Genomic DNA, 19590 nt, shown 5'->3' on the forward strand with positions numbered 1-19590 from the left:
ACCCCAAGCGCTGTTGATGCCCAGAGTATGGTGGCTGGCAACCCCTACTGTGGTCAGGTGACAGAACAGCCTGTCACACCTAGTGGCGACTTACTAGGTGCACTTTTCGGAGCGAGGTTCAACATGGCAACAGTCAGTATGAGGCACCCATTAGCTGCACCACACACAACATGCCGCTAATGGGTGCTTCATAGTGTTATTAAGGGGTGCTCAGGGAAGTGTTATTTTGCCGTTGCTGTTTCTTATACACATTTTTGACTTCCCCAAAATAAATATTCCATCACACATACGCATTTTTGCAAACGACTAACGACCATCTTCAAGTCCTCCATAGGGATCTTGAACTGGTTTCTCTTTTGGTACTACACTTGGCTTATAAAGCTTAACATTTCCAAACATAAAATCATGTTATAGCCACAGGTGTAGTACACCTACATATTTAGAGCCCAAAATAACACTAATGTCTTGCATGACACGCAGTAAAAACATCTTGGTGTTTATCTAGCATCTACCCTTTTGAGATCAACTCTTAGTGCATAAGCTTGCACGAATGCTTCCAGATCAACAGGTGACATGCATATCCGCAAACTAGCTTACCTAACATTTGTACAGCACCCTTATCTTCTTAGTATCATCCCACGTGTACATATTGCCATTGATCTTGATCTTGTCGTAAAAAAGCTGCAATTTGCTTCCAGATGCTCTTTCATCGGCGGAACTTTGCCATAATTGCTTTCTAACATGCCTTGTTGAAGCAGAAAAGTCTTCCGAGATAGTAATATTTCGTTTGCCTTTTAGCTTTGAACAATTTTTTAGCACGTTCAGCTTATCACGGTGGTCCAAGAACCTCATGATTACTGGGCGCGGTTTATCTATTTGTTTACGCCCCATTCTGTGCAGCCGTTCAAGTGAGGAAACCTGTACACCCAGTGTTTCCTCAAATATTTCTTTAACAATTTTTTTCCATAAGTGACTCGGGCGTCTCATTTTCATTCTCAATAATACCGAATATTATGAGATTATTTCGCCTACTTCGGTCTTCAATATCAACAAGTTTTCTTTCTAATGTCTGAATGCTATCCTCCATATTGTCAATTCTTGCTTCAAATTCAAAGCGCTTTGCCACGGATTCCTCTACATTCTTCATTTTTATCTCTATGCCGTCTAGTCTTTTCCTCATACTTTTCTGACCCGCAAGAATTTCTGTGAGTAGTTCCCGGTCACTAGGACCAGGATTTGGCTCCACATCGCCAGATAGTAATAGCAGCGACAGTAAAATTTTTTTTGCATATGATATAAAAGCACTCAGGTAGTGTGGGCACGTCAGCTGGACAAAGAACGAATCGGCAGTTTTCACCGTAGAATACTTTGAACTAACCTGCATGAAAAACAGGATCGGGTTCATACCGTCCGCCGGGAGCCAGCTGACGCGCCCACTGACAGGTAGCCGGTAGGATGATCTTCTTATAGCTGTCGATAGTGGCGCCGAGGTTGAATGTGGTGGTACGGTGAAGTCCAGGATCTGTGATCGTTCGTATTCGTAGTTTTCAGTGTTGGAGCTGGTATCGGTTGCGGAGCATGTTGTTTCCTGCTGCGCGCCGGCCGTCCGTGGAGCGATAAGCAGCAGAGCCTGCGTGAAAAACAGGATCGGATGCATAGCGTCCGCCGGGAGCCAGCTGACGCGCCCACTGACAGGTAGCCGGTAGGATGATCTTCTTATAGCTGTTGATAGTGGCGCCGAGGTTGAATGTGGTGGTACGGTGAAGTCCAGGATCTGTGATCGTTCGTATTCGTAGTTTTCAGTGTTGGAGCTGGTATCGGCTGCGGAGCATGTCGTTTTCTCGTGCGCGCCAGCCGTGCGTGGAGCGATAAGTAGCAGAGCCTGCGTGAAAACAGGATCGGGTTCATAGCGTCCGCCGGGAGCCAGCTGACGCGCCCACTGCGATGACATCGCTCAATATCTGGGCATCGTATCTGAAGACGCTCAGATAGCACCTGTGCATTCAGCAAAAAGTCGGTATTTTCATCACGAGTTTCCGCTAAGCCATGTAAAAGAATATTGTTTCGGCGTGAGCGGTTTTCTAAATCATCTGACTTTAAACTGAGTTTGGTGACAAATTCTTTAAGTGACGCGATTTCATAGTTAAGCGTATCGTTTGTCACATTACAATTAGCAATAGCTGTGTAAGATTCTAATGCAGATACACGAGTCTCAAGGGCTTCGAACCGCGAGTTAAATGCTTCTTTGATATCTGTAATATCGCTTGAAATCTTTTTCTGGCCAGCCAGTAGTTGCGCAAAAAGATTAGCCATGTCGGTTGGGGAACTAGTTGAACTGCCAGTGCCACTCGCAACGGGGGTGTTAACATCGGTTGTCTTAGCAGTATTTGCTGAAGGGACACCTCTAGGACCGGGGTTAAGTTCGACGTCACCACTCAAGAGAAGGCTAGAAAAATGCAAAACACGAGAGCAACAAGACTGTTCAGGCAGAACAGCAGCAATAAGAAGCGGTCGTCGGAACGATAGCTATAGGCATCAGGAGTATAAAAACAAGCAGCGATTTAGCGACATTCCGGTGTTGCCGCTGTTCTGCCCACTGATGCGAGGAGCCGCCGCGATGGCCTTTATAGCGTTGCGGACCACGTGTTAGCGATGAATGGCTTTGAGTAGATGACGTCGGTTATAGGCGGAACACGTGAGAGTCCATCGCTAAAGCCGCGCAGCATGCCAGGGTCAACTTCAAGCGGTGTGGCAGGATAGACCAAAGGCACACAATCGACAGCATCGTCGTGTTGCAGAGGAGGCAGCATGGACGATAAGGCAGCGTAGCCGCTGAGCAATCCATGGTAGAATCCAAAAAGCTGCGTGAAAAACAAGCAGCGATTTAGCGACATTTTGGTGTTGCCGCTGTTCTGCCCACTGATGCGAGGAGCCGCCGCGATGGCCTTTATAGCGTCCCGTGTTGACGTTGCCGACCACGTGTTAGCGATGAATGGCTTTGAGTAGATGACGTCGGTCATAGGCGGAACACGATGGAGTCCATCGCTAAAGCCGTGCAATGTGCCAGGGTCAACTTCAAGCGGTGTGGCAGGATAGACCAAAGGCACACAATCGACAGCATCGTCGTGTTGCAAAAGAGGCAGCATGGACGATAAGGCAGCGTCACCGCTGAGCAATCCATGGTAGAATCCAAAAAGCTGCATGAAAAACAAGCAGCGATTTAGCGACATTCCTGTGTTGCTGCTGTTCTGCCCACTGACAGGCATGTGAGCCAAAAATCTCTTGCCAAGATGACAGGCACGTGAGCCAAAAATCTCTTGCCCTTGCTTTTTTCCTCGTTTCTAAGGAACATGGCGTGATTTGTTAATATACAGAGTTTGGAAAGCTCGAACGTTTTCCTCTGAAGTTATCCACCATTTTACAAAACAAAGAATGTGTTGACTTTAGTTCATATGATACACCATTAAGACGGCTCGTTTCTCAAAGTGCGCCCACCGCATTTGCCAAGTGGTAGTGGGTGTTTTTATGGAGCCTATATTTGTGGTGGGGAGAACCTCAAAATCGTAGTCACGTTATCACAGCAGGCACTTCAAAGGCATTCTGGTGCATCACATGAGGCTGTGCTATATTATGTGACGGTGCTTGTAACCACAAGAGAAAAGTGGATGAATTATTAGCTTAACTCGTCATGTTTTATGCATGCCGCATAAATCTAATGCCCCCTTGTCTCATACCCCAGACCTCATTATAACAAAGTTGCATCTTATACAAAAATAAATTTGTTACATCTAAACATTCGTTATGCAGGTTTATTCCTAACACTATATCTGTGGCAAGACTATTTTTCATCTACTTCCTTATGACCTATATTTTGTTATATCCTGGATTGTTATATCGAGATTTGAGTGTATTGCTTCTGCATAATAAAACTTCCTACAAGAAGTACCGCAAATAAAATTGTACAATGGACTGCTAAAATATATTGTAGGTGGTTAGTATTCGAGAAAAAAAGTCAGTTTCGCCAAAGGGGCGAAGCAATGAATGCGATTTAGCTTCAGCTTCTCAATGCTAAAGTTCTGCACGCTTCAGTCTAACACCGTGGAGAACCTAACCACCATCGATCACAGTTACAAGGCAATCCCGCAATATTACTGAGAATAGCTGAGGCTCCACCCAGTACCGCACAAGTACCTTTCGGCCGTGGATTCTGCGTCATTGGCACCACAAACACACACAACCAACCGCAGATTACATACGTAATACCCCACAGAATACCAATACATATGCCGGCGGAGTGAGAGCACACTGACACCGAACCACAGCACATGGGAATGCACAGCTAGCACCGAAGGGCAGGAAGAGATTATCAGCAGGTTTATGTGGAAGGCAATGCAGTCCAGCTTTGCCCTCGGGGACCAGCTGAGGCTTGTCAAGAGGGATGAAAGGATGGCAAGGCAGGATGGCAGGTGGAAAGAATGGTTAAAATTAGTTTCATCAAAAATAGAGCAAGAAATCTGACACCATCCAATCAACCGATAGATGCGAGCTTTCGACTCTCATTTATTTGCTAATTATTTGCTGAAAATGACCACTGAGAGCAAGCGTGTGCTCGCAGAATCGGCACATTCCCTTGGGCTGTGTCAATGTAAGACGCGAGAAGACTATTTCAATATACAATAATTCGTAGGCACAGGTTGCATTGGAAAGGTCACAGCACTGTCGTAAGTTCAAAGCCTCCAGATCTTGAAACCTCCATGAGAGAAGTACGCTGTCACTGACGATGAAGAGTGCGGGCTCTCGATTGACTGTGGCAGGGCCTTTTTCTCTCCTTCTTCATTAAAGGTGAGCTTGCTGTCAGTCTGCACTCATCATCACCATCTGTGATGCCATCACCATTTCAATATTCCTCCATTCGACTGCTGATCCTCGTTGGATATTCCAAGACTAGAGGCATTGCTGAAAGAAGCCAGAAGTCTGAATGAGCTACGCTGCAAAGATGCTGTAGAAGAATTGATAACTGAGCAAGTTGGTGATAGTTCTTTATTATCTTGAAGGCAGTGCATAAACGACACAGGCAAGAAAAGACAAACTATAGTTCTTCACTAGCAGCTAAATATTTTTACATTAAAGCACACTTAATAGCTGACAACAGGCTAATGCATGTGAGGACTTAGCACACAACATTTGGAGGCACCATTCTGAATCTAATAAACTAAAAAACATGAAAATTCCTATCCCTTCCACGTGAACAGCCACAAAAAAAAAGAAGATTGATATGGTGAGAAACGAAGTGATCAGTGCTTCAGCTCTCCCTCCATAGCCTGGCATGATAATGTGGTTCGGGACCACAGCAATCTTCTTTGTGCCTGCTCACATGAAAGTGATTCGAATTTTCCATGCCTGGTATTCGTTTCCAGGATTAAAAATGGTGCCTTCTGACCTCATGTGTAATGTGGCCACTTTTGTGACAGGTCGTCAGTATTTAAGTGTGCTTGTATTTTCATTATCACTTACTTCAGAAGTTCAGTGCTGTAGTGTGTCAATACTTCTTTTTGTCTCTGTCATTTCTGAACTGTTGTCAAAGTACTTTGTTCAGATGCAAAGGTGCTGTCAAATCTGGCAGACTGGCACAAGAGCATACACCGTCCGAGAGAAGGTAATTAATAATAATTTATGGAGTTTGACTAGCTAAACCATAATACAATTAGGACGCACGCCATAGTGGAGTGCTCCAGATACTTCGATCACCTGCGGTTCTCGAATGTGCGACTACATCCAAGTAAACGGGCCTCCAGCTAGCCTCCATTGAAAATGCAACTGTTTGCAGCCACGATTGAACCTGCAATTTTCGGGTCAGCAGCCGGGCCCCACAACCACTGTGGGTGGGACGACCAATCCAAAGGGGCATTTCATGGCACTGAGAGAAAGAAATTGCTGCCACATCCGCAGTGAAATTCGAAAACAATTTTGCGAATCCCAGCAAACACTTCAATTCAGCAAGCGTAGTACTTTCTGCTGAAGACAAACCTTGGATACGCACAGTTATCGTAGAATTTGTGCGTGTACCCCACATAATAACACACTAACTAAATAGTGCACGCAAGAGGCGTTCTTCAACTCGTGTGACAATCCCAGCTTTATGAAACAACTTTAGCTTCACCACTGACTGTAACAATAACAGCACATTTGGAATACCATTAGGACTTACCACGAAGACACAGATAAACTGAATAACTATTGGCCATGAAATCGACCTAGAGGTGGCAGCGAAGTCGCCGCGTTAGTGCAGATACAGTCGATTCTTGTTAATTCATCAAGTCACAGCAGAATAAAAAGATGAAGTGATGTAATAATATAGGGCCCCTGTTCAGCGCTTCCCTGCTCTGCAATGCTACAGCACAAGATGCAAAGGCGTCGCATAGGCGACCCGCACCGCGAAGAGCCCACAAGAAAAATCGTCACAGAGTAAATGTTGGCAAAATTTCACTATGTTGTAACATTACCTCGTAACATTTTCATTCTCCCGTAAGAACAAATTGAGTGATTACTGTTGTGGCGAAAAACTTCGCCTTACTTGGTTTCCGCAGCGTGCAGCAAGAGTGACCACTGCCAAATGTGGGCAGGCTCACCCCCCCCCCCCCTAACTTTTCTCTTTTCATACCCCCCCGGCTGGTACGCCTATGACCATGCATGTGCTTCCCTTCAAACATTTGCTCCTTGAAGCCCTGAGGTGCTCATTTCTCATTTTTAGACTGTTGGGAATATAAACACGCAAACTTTTAAATATTAGTGGGAAAGCAGCAGATATTTTCTGATAGGGAAGTGCAAAAAGTATGAATTAACCAAATGATTAAGTTGAATTAAGAGCCTTTTAAATACATTGAAAAAATAGAGGGCAACTAAAACAAATTTTTGTTAGAATCAACCGAAAGTAAGAATTGTCAGAGTTAGAATTATTGCGAGTCTACTGTATATTGCTCGCAGTGTGTGTGGAAGTACATGGGGCTCCTGGTTTTATGTCATCATTCTGCGCTCCATAGGTCTTGAAAACATTTCAATTTTCAAGGGGAGGTATTGTTTGGCTCTGCAACACCACACATACAGCACTAAGCCAGAGATTAGTTTTCATTCCACTACAGAGGAGGCCCAACATCACCAATGGGGGCTTTTCAGGTGTTGGAACTTCAAGGCACTTTCAGATGCTGCTGATTTGAAGATGCAAAGTGGTGCACTTACACTTTGGAAAAGCGGTTCTGACGTTCAAGAAACATTGTCGCTGTCTTCGAGATCGTGGGATTGCATCCAACAGGAGACCGTGGGAGAGTACATGTTGGTCTGATAGATGCCTGTACACCATGTGGTTTTGTCAGCAGCCTCTTTTGCATATGCACTGGCACCTTCCACGACTTTCACAGGTCCTGGAGTCGCTATTCTTGGTCCTCTACAATACAGAGGATGCTGCTTTGTAACCTAAAGACAGAGAGAGAGATAAGGTGTCACAACAATGTGGGGACACATTTGACTTGCAATTCGATGAAGGATGGCAAGTGTTGGGGCATAACGTCCCGAAACCACGATATGATTATGAAGGACACCATAGCGAAGGGCTTCGAAAATTTCGTCTACCTAATGCCACTAAATACAGTGACCTCGGACATTTTAGCCTCTACGGAAAATGTGCCCACCGAGGTTGGGATTCGATTCCACGACCTTTGCATCAACAGTTGCGCACCACAACTGCTAGAGCAACGAACGCAACGGGTGAATCCCAATACAGCGAAGTATCGTAACAAAACATATAGAGTATAGTCAAGAGTTTGACGGAATCTCGTATGGTCGGGGACGAACAGTGGAAGAAAACAAAAACACTGACCAAGGTAAAATGCACAAAAATTTTTTAAGACTTTTTGGTGCAGAAAATTTTAGCGAGTGGCGACTTTGAGTGAGTCCGGCTCAGGAAAATTTTTCTGAGTGAGTCCTAAGTGCAAAATGTATTTAATGTGAGAGTTTGAGTGAGCTCCACAATTTTTGCCGACCTATGTAGTGGACTAAAACAAAATTCACTGAGCAAAGTAAAATAAACAGAAATTTTGAAGACTTTTCAGTCCCTTATGTGTAAAGAACCAAAAAGTCTATAAAATTTAGTTCTTTTATGTAAAAATTAAACCTGACAGAGTGCAGAATAAATATGATATTGATTGCATGCTAATTGCACATAGTTACTCAAACTCATTCATTTTCTCATCTCATTTTCTTTCTTGGGATCTAATACCGAGTGCCTTGAATTTATGTTGCACGAGTTCGACACGTTTTCATGTAGTCCACTACAGCGCCTACCTCAAGGGTTTAGGCACTGCTTCATTTATGCCATGCACTGCTTTACGAACCTATCGTAGATTAATTTAATGACTGAAGCCAAGCCTTGCAACTTCATTACAATAAGTTGTAGCAGTACAGTAAAAGAAAGGAGTTAGGACACAAGACAATCAAAAAGAAACAAAAGTGACAAAAAAATAGTCATTGCATGGTAAGTCAGTCCACGTTCGATTGATGACGCGAGAAATATGGCTTGAGCTTTCACAGACACATGCACCACATCACTTTGTGGAAACCGACAGGAACTTCTTGAGGTGCTATCAGGGAGAACTTCGTATGTAACATCACTGAGTCGGCGTAGAACTTTGTACGAGCCGAAGTAGCGCCGCAGCAACTTTTTAGAGTGACCACGCTATCGGATGGGAGTCCACACCCAAACTTCATCGCCTGGTTGGAAGGTAACCTCTCGGTGTGTAAGGTTGTAGCGGCGTGCGTCCGCAGTTTGGTGAGCCTGAATACGGTGTCGAGCGAGTTGACGGGCCTCCTCGGCGCGTTGAGCGAACAGGGCAGCGTCCGCGTTGAACATGCCCAGGTTGTTGGGAAAGAGCATTGCGTCGAGCATTGTAGTGACCTCTCAACCATGAACTAAGTGAAATGGGGTGCAACCTGTACTCTCTTGGACTGCTGTATTGTAAGCAAAAGTTGCGTAAGGGAGTATATCATCCCAATTATTGTGATCAAGGGCCATATACATTGACAGCATATCTGCAATGGTCTTGTTCAGCTGTTCAGTGAGTCTGTTTGTTTGGGGGTGATAACCCGTGGTTTTCCGATGTTCTGTACCACTTAGTCTCAGCAGTTTTTGATGCATCTCTGCAATGAAAGCTGTACCACAATCAGTAATTATCACAGCTGGCGCACCGTGACAAAGTACGATGCTGGTGACAAAAAACTGGGCGATTTAGGCTGCTGTAGCTTTGGGCAGGGCCTTTGTTTCGCTGTAACTCGTTGAATAATCGGTGGCAACCACAACCCGAAGTTTCGTGCGAAGTTTCGAGGAAGGCTGCGTTTTCGGCCTTCAGGTAGTCAATCAGCGGGCTTAGCTGCATGTCGTTGCATTGTTGTTGAGCCAAGTCGGTCGCTGATACAGAGGAAAGGAATATATCGTCCTCTTGAATGCTTACGTTCGTACTTTTAATTGGCGCACATGAGATACAGTCGCATCAGTGTGTTTGCGTCCTGACTTGTGAATGACTGTAACGTCAAATTCTTGCAGCCGAAGGCTCCACCCTGCTAGACGATCGGAAGGATCTTTGAGGTTGGCGAGCCAGCATAAAGAATGGTGGTCACGAACTACCCTGAATGGTCGACCGTACAAATAAAGGCGAAACTTTGTTATAGCCCAAACAACGCCCAAGCATTCTTTTTCTGTTGCAGAGTAGTTTTTCTCTGCAGATGATAGTGTTCGACTTGCAAAGGCAATCACGCGCTCTACGCCATTTTGCCATTGAAACGTCGGACAGCTCCAAGTCAGACGTTGCTGGCATCTGTGTGTAGCTCTGTGGCAGCGTTGTCGTCAAAGTGACTGAGTACAGGTGGGGCTTGGAGATGGTTTCATAGCGCGTCAAAGGCGTGTTGCTGATCACGACCCCAAACAAACAGTACGCCGTCTTTTGTAAGTTCATTTAGCGGTTCAGCGATTTTAGAAAAGCCTTTGAAAAAGCTACTGTATTATGCGCACAGTCCCATAAATCGGCAGAGATCGAACTTGTTCAATGGGACAGGAAATGCGGCAACAGCTTTCGTTTTCTCAGAATCTGGGTGTATATCGGCGTGGCTGACAACAAGACCAAGAAACTTCAGTTCCTCGACAGCAAAGTGACATTTTTCAGGTTTGAGAGAAAGTCCAGCTGTTCGAATCGCCTGAAAAAAATAGGCTCTGGACGTGCTGCTCAAACGTGTCCGAGAAGACGACCACATCGTCAAGGTAGACAAGACACAATTGCCATTTTAGCCCAGAAAGAGCCGTGTCCATCATTCTTTGAAAAGTAGCTGGCGCCGAGCATAAGCCGAAGGGAAGGACCTTGAACTCGTAGAGTCCGTCAGGAGTAATGAAGGCGGTCTTTTCGTGGTCGCGCTCATCAACAGAAATTCGCCAATAGCCGCTGCGTAGATCCATGGAAGAAAAGTAACGAGCATTGCGAATACGGTCCAGCAAGTCCTTTATTCATAATAAAGAATACACATCTTTCTTCGTGATCTTATTCAACTTTCGGTAGTCGACGCAAAATTGCAGGGTACCATCTTTTTTCTTTACTAACACAACAGGGAACGCCCACGGACTGGTCGATGGCTGGATGATGTCGTCCTTGAGCATCTGCTGGACCTGTTGGCGTATAACGTCTTGTTCTTTTTGCGAGACTCTGTAGGCGTGCTGTCGAATCGGTCTCTCGGTAGGCTTGGTGATGATATGATGCTTGGCAAGCGGTGTTTCGTTCACTTTTGAAGTCATAGCGAAGCAGTCCCGAAATTAGTCGAGTAGCTTCAAAAGACGTTCCCGTTGTGCGGACAGTAGACCCTGGTTTACGTCGAGAGTGCTTGCGAATGTCATGGCGGAATCATCGCAGGATGAAAGAGCAGATAATGTTGAGGGACCAGAGACGTCGGCAATATCCTCAAGGTATGCGATCGCAGTGTGTTTGGTAAGATGGCGATACTTCTCGCTGAAATTCGTGACTATTTATTTATTGATACTATTAGCCAAAGGTCGTTACAGGGTGGGGTAAAGAAATACACTTCACTTGTTGACACAAGCACTACAAAATGAAATCAAGAAAGGCAACACAACAGGCAATTTTTAACAGAGGACTAATCCAACAGGTAAGTTAATTAAAGTTTACGCAGTAGTGACTAACAATTGGCATGGTAGCATAACTTCATACAACACACTTGACGAAGGCTATATCATATACATCACAAACTTCAGCGTCGTAGGAACTTTTCCTACCGACGTAAAGTGCAGGTATAGAAAAATATACAAAAAAGGGGCAAGCCTGCTTCCTCCTGGGCTGAACAATACCTCGGGCAACGCAGATTTGTTGTGCAAAAAGTAGAGACAAATTTTCTTCTGCAATTACAGCATCGAGGACGTCTTGGTCCCATTCAACATTGATAAAGAGGCTGCTGCGGGGAGGCATAGTAACAGATTCGGAGGACACACGTAGGGCAGCCTTTGATAAGTGGGTGTTTTTAGGTTCAGGATGAAATGGGTCCTCGAAGGACACCTGCAACTCTCGACACCTGCAACTCTCGTAGGTCAATAATTGCGCCGTGTTCGCGAAGAAAGTCCAGTGCCAGAATGAGTGGACGGGAGCACACAGGTAATACGAGGAAAGACCCTGTGAACGTCAAAGCACGGACTCGAACACAGGCTGGGCACATTCCAGTAGGCGTGACGAGGTGGCCCCCTGCCATGCGCAACGGGGGTCCTTGCCAAGGAGTGGTCACCTTCCTCAGTTGGGATGCCAGGGCGCTGCTCATAACCGAATAATTGGCGCCGGTGTCAACGAGGGCAGTGACGATGTGATTATCGAAGTGTACAGTGATATCGGCGGAAACAGTCTTATGACTTTCAGAAACGAGTGGAAAGTCTTTGCGTCGAGGGAGGTTCTTTGACAGTTCCTTGGGACGCGGCTTCACCACCAGGAGCCGCGGTTTCTAGCTTTCCCTTTGGGGACTCGGTGACCAGCCTCTGAAAGGAGCATAAGATGACGAGGTAATGCTAAGTGACGAGGGGTGGCGAGGTGATTGTGATCGTGATTGGGGGTGTTGACCAAGGCGAGGAGCTTGCTGGCCCGCAAGGTACGCTTCAATGTCGCGGGGACGCTCACCGTAACACGGGCACCGAGCATCATGGTGAAAGCCACGGAGACCAAGTTGGCGGTACTGGCAATTGCGGTAGACGTGACCTGCATCGCCACAGTGGTAGCAGAGTGGGCGGTTATCTGACGTACGCCACACGCTGGCCTTTGTGGCGTTCTGTAGCAATCCAGACGGATGATAAGTTGGTGCACTCAAAAACCTTGAGGCGGGTGACAGAGTCCAAAAATTGCCCTGGAATCGATGGCTAGCCTGATCAATTGTCCACATGGTGGGATCAGGAGCATGTGATGCAGGAGATCGCAGAGCCGCCGCATAAGTCGGCACAGGTGCCTCAGGCCTTGTTGGCGCGAGTGGGGTGACCACCTGTCGGATCTCGTTTCGGATTAAGTCTGCGAGAGCATTTACGGGTGGTTGGGGTCCTGCTGCTTGGAGTTGGCGCTGCTCGTCCCGCCAACGCTTCTTATGAACTCTGCAATGGCATATTTATCGGTGTCAAGCCTGATACAGCATGCAGCAGTGGTCACGTCGTGGCGTTCATACTGAGACGACCGATGCTGGAGAGTACGCTCCATTGTGGTTGCCTCATTTATGAACTCAGCCACAGTCGTCGATAGATTGCCCACGAGTACGGCAAAGAGCTGCTCTTTTACCCCATGCATTAAATGCCGCACATTCTTTTCCTCGGGCATTGCAGGGTTGGCACGCTTGAAGAGTCCAAGCATGTCCTCGACAAACATCGAAACTCTCTCGCTAGGTCGTTGGTTTCGAGACGAGATGGCCTGCTACACTCTCTCCTCCTTTCAGTGCTGCAGTACGCATTACGAAACTGTCGGCTGAACGTCGCAAAGGAACCCTCATGATTCTCATACCACGTTTTGGCAGAGTCTTCTAATGCAAAGAAAACTTTCCGCAGCTTGAGAGCTTCATCCCATTCGTTGATGTTGGCAACTCGATCGAAGTGGTCAAGCCAGTCATGAACATCTTCATAAATGTCTCCATGAAATGAGCGTGGCGTTTGCGGCGCATGAAAAACATGCGGGAGAAAAGAATAGGCGTCGTTGGTTTGACTCGCCTGGTTAATAGTCGAAGTTGCCATGTAGTCTTGAGATAGAGGACCGTATTTGAGAGATAGTCCTCGCAGGCAGCGTCTGCTTCTTGCCGTGGGAGCTGTAGCTGTATCCAAGTAGATCGGTGTGTCAGCTGAAAATCTGCAGCTGAGGCGCATTTACCCAGCACCTCCACCAGTGCCACGAACGAAATAGCAGACAGCGACAAATCGACGTTTGCTCGCCCCCCAGACCAGGAAGCAAAGTCTTCTTTTCTTCACTTCCAAGCGATTTCACGCTACAGCTGATGGCTCATAACCATTACCTGCGACAATATTCTTGGTGAATACATAAATCCTCTGCTTTGCTTACAAGAGGAGTGTAAAAGCCACAATTTTCGCTACTTGTAACCTTATTCACAAAGCTACCGCTGCTCAAAACTTCCCCTCTCCTTGTTAACCTGAAACACTATAATTAGAAATGTTATCCAAAGTTACCAGATTAGGTTCAGGTTTGAAACTCTGACTGCGTGAACTAGCCAAAATTCTCCCATCTCGCGACACTGCTGTGCCTTTCAGCTCGGTCAGCACAGCGCAGTCGGTGTGGCAGAGCACTCTGTCCATAGCTGTAGCGTGGAGTTTGGCATTGTGTTAACACTTGTTCAGCTCCACTCTTTTTGCAATCGTCATACTCTAACCTAGTATAGTACATTGACATAAGGACGTTACCTAAGACGTTGCCATAAGGTTCGCACTGATGACGAAGTAGAGGGTGCCGCCGCATATCGGTTGTCTGCAAACGCCACTTGCGTTGCACATTTTTGGCACTTCGTGAGTGGCAAGTGCGCTGACAATCATCATTAATCGCACTGTGGCCAAATATGACCTGAATAACGAGGTTGATGCCAATGAACAATACATACACTTGCCAGGACCGGAGAATGTATTCATATTACCTTTTTTTTTTTTCCAAATTAACGAGGTTTTACTGTACTTCACAGCATTCCAGTTCGGGATTAGGGTTCACATGTCTTTCCAGTCAAAAGATGTACTCACCCCTTCCACTTGACTTTGCTGCGTCTCGTTTGATTGAAGGAGCACTTGTATTTCAGCCGCTGATCTATTTAAAAAGGCAACCAACGGTGGCTCTTCTGCAATAATAATAATAATAAATAATATTAATATTACTGATAGTAATAATAATTAATTATAAAAACCTAAATTTTCATTCCAAAGAGCTTCTATTTACATTAATACCACTCATATGAGAATGTCGCTTGACCTATTGTTTACTTTGTAACGAGAAGAATGTAATTAATGCTTTCAAAATGAAACATATCTAATTAAATGACAAAAAATACATTTTCATTTGAAAGTTTGGAGATTCACAAAATCTTGCATACAATGGTGCTAAGAGCTACTGCAGGCACTTACAGAGCTTATGTCTCACTTTTGTTTATCTCGTAAGAGCGTACGAACATCAAAATTTCAAGCGTAAGTTGAATTAAAATTATGAAGACTAAGTTTAAATAAAATTATTAGCAATTTATTTACAGAATGCTTAGAAGGTGTGCAGTCAAGATTTTAAAATTACATAAAAATATACGACCCAAACCACCGAGGAATAGGCAAAAAAAAAGGCATCATTCTCGTAACATGCACCGACTAGCCCAACAACAAGTTTTATCAAACGATTTTTCTTTTCTGTGGTATGCAGTGTTAACTCTCCACATGTTAAAGTTTTCATCGCTGAGCATCAGGAAGCCAGTCCCACCACAATGGACATTGTCCCGACGAGTCAACGCAGTTTCACTGAGTTTGCAAGCTCTCATGTCCTGCATACCACCCAGTAAATCAGAGAGATCACTTTCGGGGTTGCTGGAGATAGTGCACACATCACTGTTTTCGTTATGGGAGTGGCGGCCGCGAACCTGCCAATGACAGAAGGAAGAGGAGGACGACGATCGCCGGTGTGGTCGTGGCAGCGGCAGTTGCGGCCCGGGTTCCGGTTAGTAAAGAAGGTTCCAGGTCTGGCTCCGCATCTTCCCTGCAGGGTTCTGGGCCAAGCAGCTTCGAAACCCCCTACAATTGGCGCCCAATAGGAAGAACCCTGCCCGTGGGCCACGGACATCGTTACCTGGCAGTCTGCGACCATGGCCTTGACGACGCCGCTGACCGTGCCCACTTTTTCCGGTTAAGACGCGAGGGAATCGGTCCTCGACTTCATTGACAATCTTTTCTTGTACTCGCCTGTTAGCAGCTTCTCAGAGTTCGACGTGCTCTAGCAGGTCCTCCCAGTTGCTCTGCGTAGTACCGCACAACGATGGTGGCTGCTTTAACCACCCTTTCAGTCCTAAAACCAGTTTGTTGCGGCATTCCGGGAAACGTTGCCACCGGTCGCGTATGACTACCGTATCCGGCGTGAGCTCTACACCTGAACGCAATGCCCAGAGGAGGGTCTGCGAGGTTAATGTCGGGCCATGCAGAAGCGCATCCATCGGGCCCACTGCACCTGCCTAGACGCCATTGATGCAGAGGTCGTTCATGACGTGGACAATGCTGATGGCATGTGGCAGGAGTGCGCTGAAGGTGGTGGAGGGGAGCATCACGTCACGGACAACCCTGCAGTTATACCCAGAACTGCAGCGCGAAAGACGGTGCCCAGGCTGATGGCACTGAAAATGAATGCAACGCTGCGACCACGGAAAATGGCATCTGCAAAATGTCAGCGCTCATTCACGGCGACGAGCTCGAGGCACTTCATGGGTGAGAAGCATCAAGTGAAGGTCGAAGAATTCGTCAGGCAAGGAAAGCTAAAACCAGACAGGAATAATGCTGGAGCCAAAGGTCCAAAGCACGTTGACAAGTGTGTACACTCTGGCGCTTCCACCTCACGCACCAAGCAGCAGGCCAGCCGTAAAAGCGGTGGGACCTACAAGGACAGCATGAGAGGCTGGCAGGTCCTGAGGTCACACACGGAATTGTGGACTGACTGCGCCGGTATGTGGTCTTGCACGTTGTGTGCGGTCCGTCATGGCCAAGGCTAGCAGCTACTGCATCACGTCTCTCTCTCTCTCTCCACTTTTGCCGAAGGGGAGGGCACAGTATGGGAGCGGCGGTCGCGAGCCTGCCAATGACAAAAGGAAGAGAAGGACGACGATCGCGGGTGTGGTCATGGCACACGGTAGCGGCTGGCAGCAGGCAGGTGCGGCCTGGGTTCTGGTCGATAAAGAAGGTTCCTGGTATGGCTCCGCGTCTTTCCTGGGGTGTCAGGGCCGAGCAGCCTCGAAACCTTCTACAACGTGTACCACAAGCAGATGGCAGATTTGTCACTATTATGTTGCGAATTGCTGTCACCACCATGACACGTTGCGAAGTCATCTCCGCGATATCAAAACAAAAAGTCTTTTTAAAGTGACGGTATTAAAAATAAAAATGGCGTATTCCCATGCACTGCACTCTTTCAGAGTTCTCAAATCCGCATTCTTATACAGAGCAACAGTCCCAAAATATTTATAATTCGTGTCAGCCCTACTTTAAGCTGCCTCGAAGGCATTAATGCCACGGAGACAGTTTGAGTACTATGCATTGCATTTTTAGAGCAGTAAACAACAAAATACATAAAACAAGGTAAGCAAGGCAAAACCGACAATAAATAAACATTCTCTAAGCAGATAGAAAGCTCAAACAAAACGGGGGCAACAATTCAAATATTTCTTAATATGGGTTTTACAGCCGACCTTTACAAAAAAAAAAAGGTTGTTTTCGGAAACCATAAATGAAAAAGTACATAGTACAGCAAATAATGTACAAAAACTTTATAAATTGTACAGCACTATTTGTTGGCAATGTAAACAAACCTACGCCACAAGTTCGAGTTTGCTGGTTGCTGGCACGTGCCTTGCACTTGTTCTAACTGCAATTTCCTCCTTTGTCCCTGCAACTTCGGGTGTGCTGGCAGTGCTGTGATGTGAGAACTGCGTACCTGCTCTCATGCGCAGCGTGTGCATCACAGTTTTGAGTGGTCACCGTGGCCAGCTGTGCTTACCTCTCTCTGGAAACTGCTTCTGCTGAGGTTGGCACTCTGAAATGAAAACAGAGAGTGGGTGCTTTAAACACGTCTCTAAACAAACGAACATCGTGCACTCACACAAACAGTTTCCAGCAGTGATAAGTCGGTATTAAGATACCTACTTCAAAAAAAAAAGCAAGGTTATATATTTTTGTGTTAGCGCTCCTTTGAAGGACCACTCCTCAAGTTTGACAATTTTGAGCTGACGAGCGCAATGCATACATGGGCCGTTCACGATCAGTTCTGCCAAATCGTGCAACACTACGTGCCGGGAAACTGGTTTAAATTTCAAGATGAACGCTGCTTGCCCTTCCTTTCATGCACGGCCACCCTGTGAATAAGGGAATGACGTAGATTACAGAATTGCCCTGTGTAAATGGTATGCTGTGATGTCAGTCCTCTGCATAGACGACTGATCTGATGTCGCCAACAGTAGCATGTGAGACAGCAAAAATTATTTCAAAAATGTGTAGTTTGTGTAATTTATTGCCTGAATATATGAATAAAACTTGAGATAAATAATGAGACACACACAGGGAATGTGTGCGTCTTTTTCATTTTTTCCCGTGAATTGCAACGAGCTGCGGGGCTAATGTGCCTGCATTTTGAGTGCGTTCGTGTCCCCACTGTTAATGCATCGAGCAGACGCCAGCCCTGAAAACTAAATTAATAGTCCTGCACATTCGAGCACTCAATATGCTCATCTATTCTAGCGTGTCTATACCAGCATCTCTAAATCCATCCTGCAGAAACAGGTACTAGACCACAAAGTAATGGTGGTCAAGAAAACAATGCTGCCCGCATCTTCTCGGCGGAGGGGCTTGCTCGGGGACATCATGCACTTGTGACCGTTTGCTTGGATGCCACAGAGGGTAGAGAAGAGATTTAGCTTGCAAAGGCAACGTGGGGCAAGCAGCATGGAATTTGAGCTCGTCTCCTCGCATCATCTTTTTGCACCGCTTCAAAATGCCACTTTTTTCAGCTCGTAATGAATTGATTGAAAAATTTTTTGTGGCATAATGCTCTTCATCAGACACCAACAACTGCCACGGCCCAACTAGGGGACCTGGCGAGTAACCCTTCAAATGTCCAAGTTTTTCAACAGTGCAATGGGTGAGGGGATGTGATAACGGATTCTACCTTGTCATTAGGTTGAAAGTCGGGCAAGTTGTTATGGCAGCATATCCTGAAAACAATGTGCAGCAGGACAGGACACATACAAAAAAAGGATAAACAGGAGACAAAAAAGGTACACACAAGCTACAAGTTGTGCTTTTTTGTCCCCTTGTTTTGTTTGTCCAATGCTGCTTCAGTCTTTTCAGAAGATTATCACCAGCTTGTCAATTTATGCATCAAATTCTGCAAGATTGACAAGTAGATAGCCCTTGTGCCAATTCAAACACCAGTTATCAAGTTTTGTGGCATTCGAACATTGGAAGTGCCACGTGTACGAAACATTCACACATCTGTACCAAGAGGAATCTCGCCGTGAAAATGTCGAGGAATCTGTCATTGCAGTATGCAATCCTAAAATCCTGATGTAACTTTTAATGACGGTAATAGTACTAATATGCATAAAGGTGCACCTTTGATTGGCTGTGGCACTTCCGCTGGTGGGCAGGCGTTGTAGAAACCTTGCATTCCATCAGTTTGCGTCGATACATGGTCTATCTTGGGGGCTATATTAGCCTCTGTTGATTTGGACACGGTTTTCTCACACGAGGTGTACTGGTTGCGCTGCAAAGAACGGTTATATTGAGCGACTTCTGTTGGTCAAGCCGATGATGCAACCTAGAGGCAGGAAAAGCAGAATGTGATATAAGGCATCCAACAATGTCATTAACTGCAAAAGCCGATTTCACTACATTGAACTGGGAATTAGTATGCCTGAACACTTCAATTTAAATGTAAGTGGGAATGAGCGTCTATACGGCAACCGAGAAAATACTGGATACTAGACAAAAAACGCTAGACACCAAAATAAATCCAAGAGAGATAACTTCGTTGGAGTTCAATGTCCCAAAATATTATGACCACGAGAGATGTCGCAGTGAAGGGCTTGACAAATTTCGACCACCTAGGAACATAAGTCATGCATTTAAACCCGAGTACATGGGCCTATGTCATTCTCGCCTTCATAAAAAATTTCCACAGAGGTTTGATTCTGTGACCTCAGCAGTGGGACACCACAGGGAACATTTCTTGCTTTTATCTGTCTGGTAACAAGTATGACAGGTTAAAATGACTTATAGTGGGTACAAATCCACAACTTTCG

The 19590-nt window shown here is 45.9% G+C and overlaps 2 protein-coding genes across 8 annotated transcripts in view; one reads left to right on the forward strand and one right to left on the reverse strand.

Moving 5' to 3' along the window:
* Positions 1–19590, reverse strand: part of LOC119164514 (uncharacterized) — a 232378-nt gene that overhangs the window by 199039 nt on the left and 13749 nt on the right. For 3 of the 7 annotated variants that reach the window (XM_075871964.1, XM_075871965.1, XM_075871963.1), the window contains exons 2-5: positions 18902–19052; positions 17292–17327; positions 14300–14394; positions 7237–7470 (exon numbers count right to left, since the gene is read on the reverse strand). In XM_075871964.1, coding sequence (XP_075728079.1) covers positions 7261–7470; positions 14300–14394; positions 17292–17327; positions 18902–19052 — 492 coding nt within the window. In that variant the 3' untranslated portion in view covers positions 7237–7260. Of the gene's footprint in view, positions 1–4528; positions 4957–7236; positions 7471–14299; positions 14395–17291; positions 17328–18901; positions 19053–19590 lie in introns of those variants that run through there. The other 4 variants (XM_075871968.1, XM_075871966.1, XM_075871967.1 and 1 more) reach the window with 3 other exon arrangements.
* Positions 1–19590, forward strand: part of LOC119165450 (uncharacterized) — a 181706-nt gene that overhangs the window by 87219 nt on the left and 74897 nt on the right. The gene's annotated exons all lie outside the window — the stretch shown is intronic.

The sequence above is a fragment of the Rhipicephalus microplus genome, chromosome 8 (assembly GCF_043290135.1).
Source record: "Rhipicephalus microplus isolate Deutch F79 chromosome 8, USDA_Rmic, whole genome shotgun sequence".
NCBI lineage: Eukaryota > Metazoa > Arthropoda > Arachnida > Ixodida > Ixodidae > Rhipicephalus > Rhipicephalus microplus.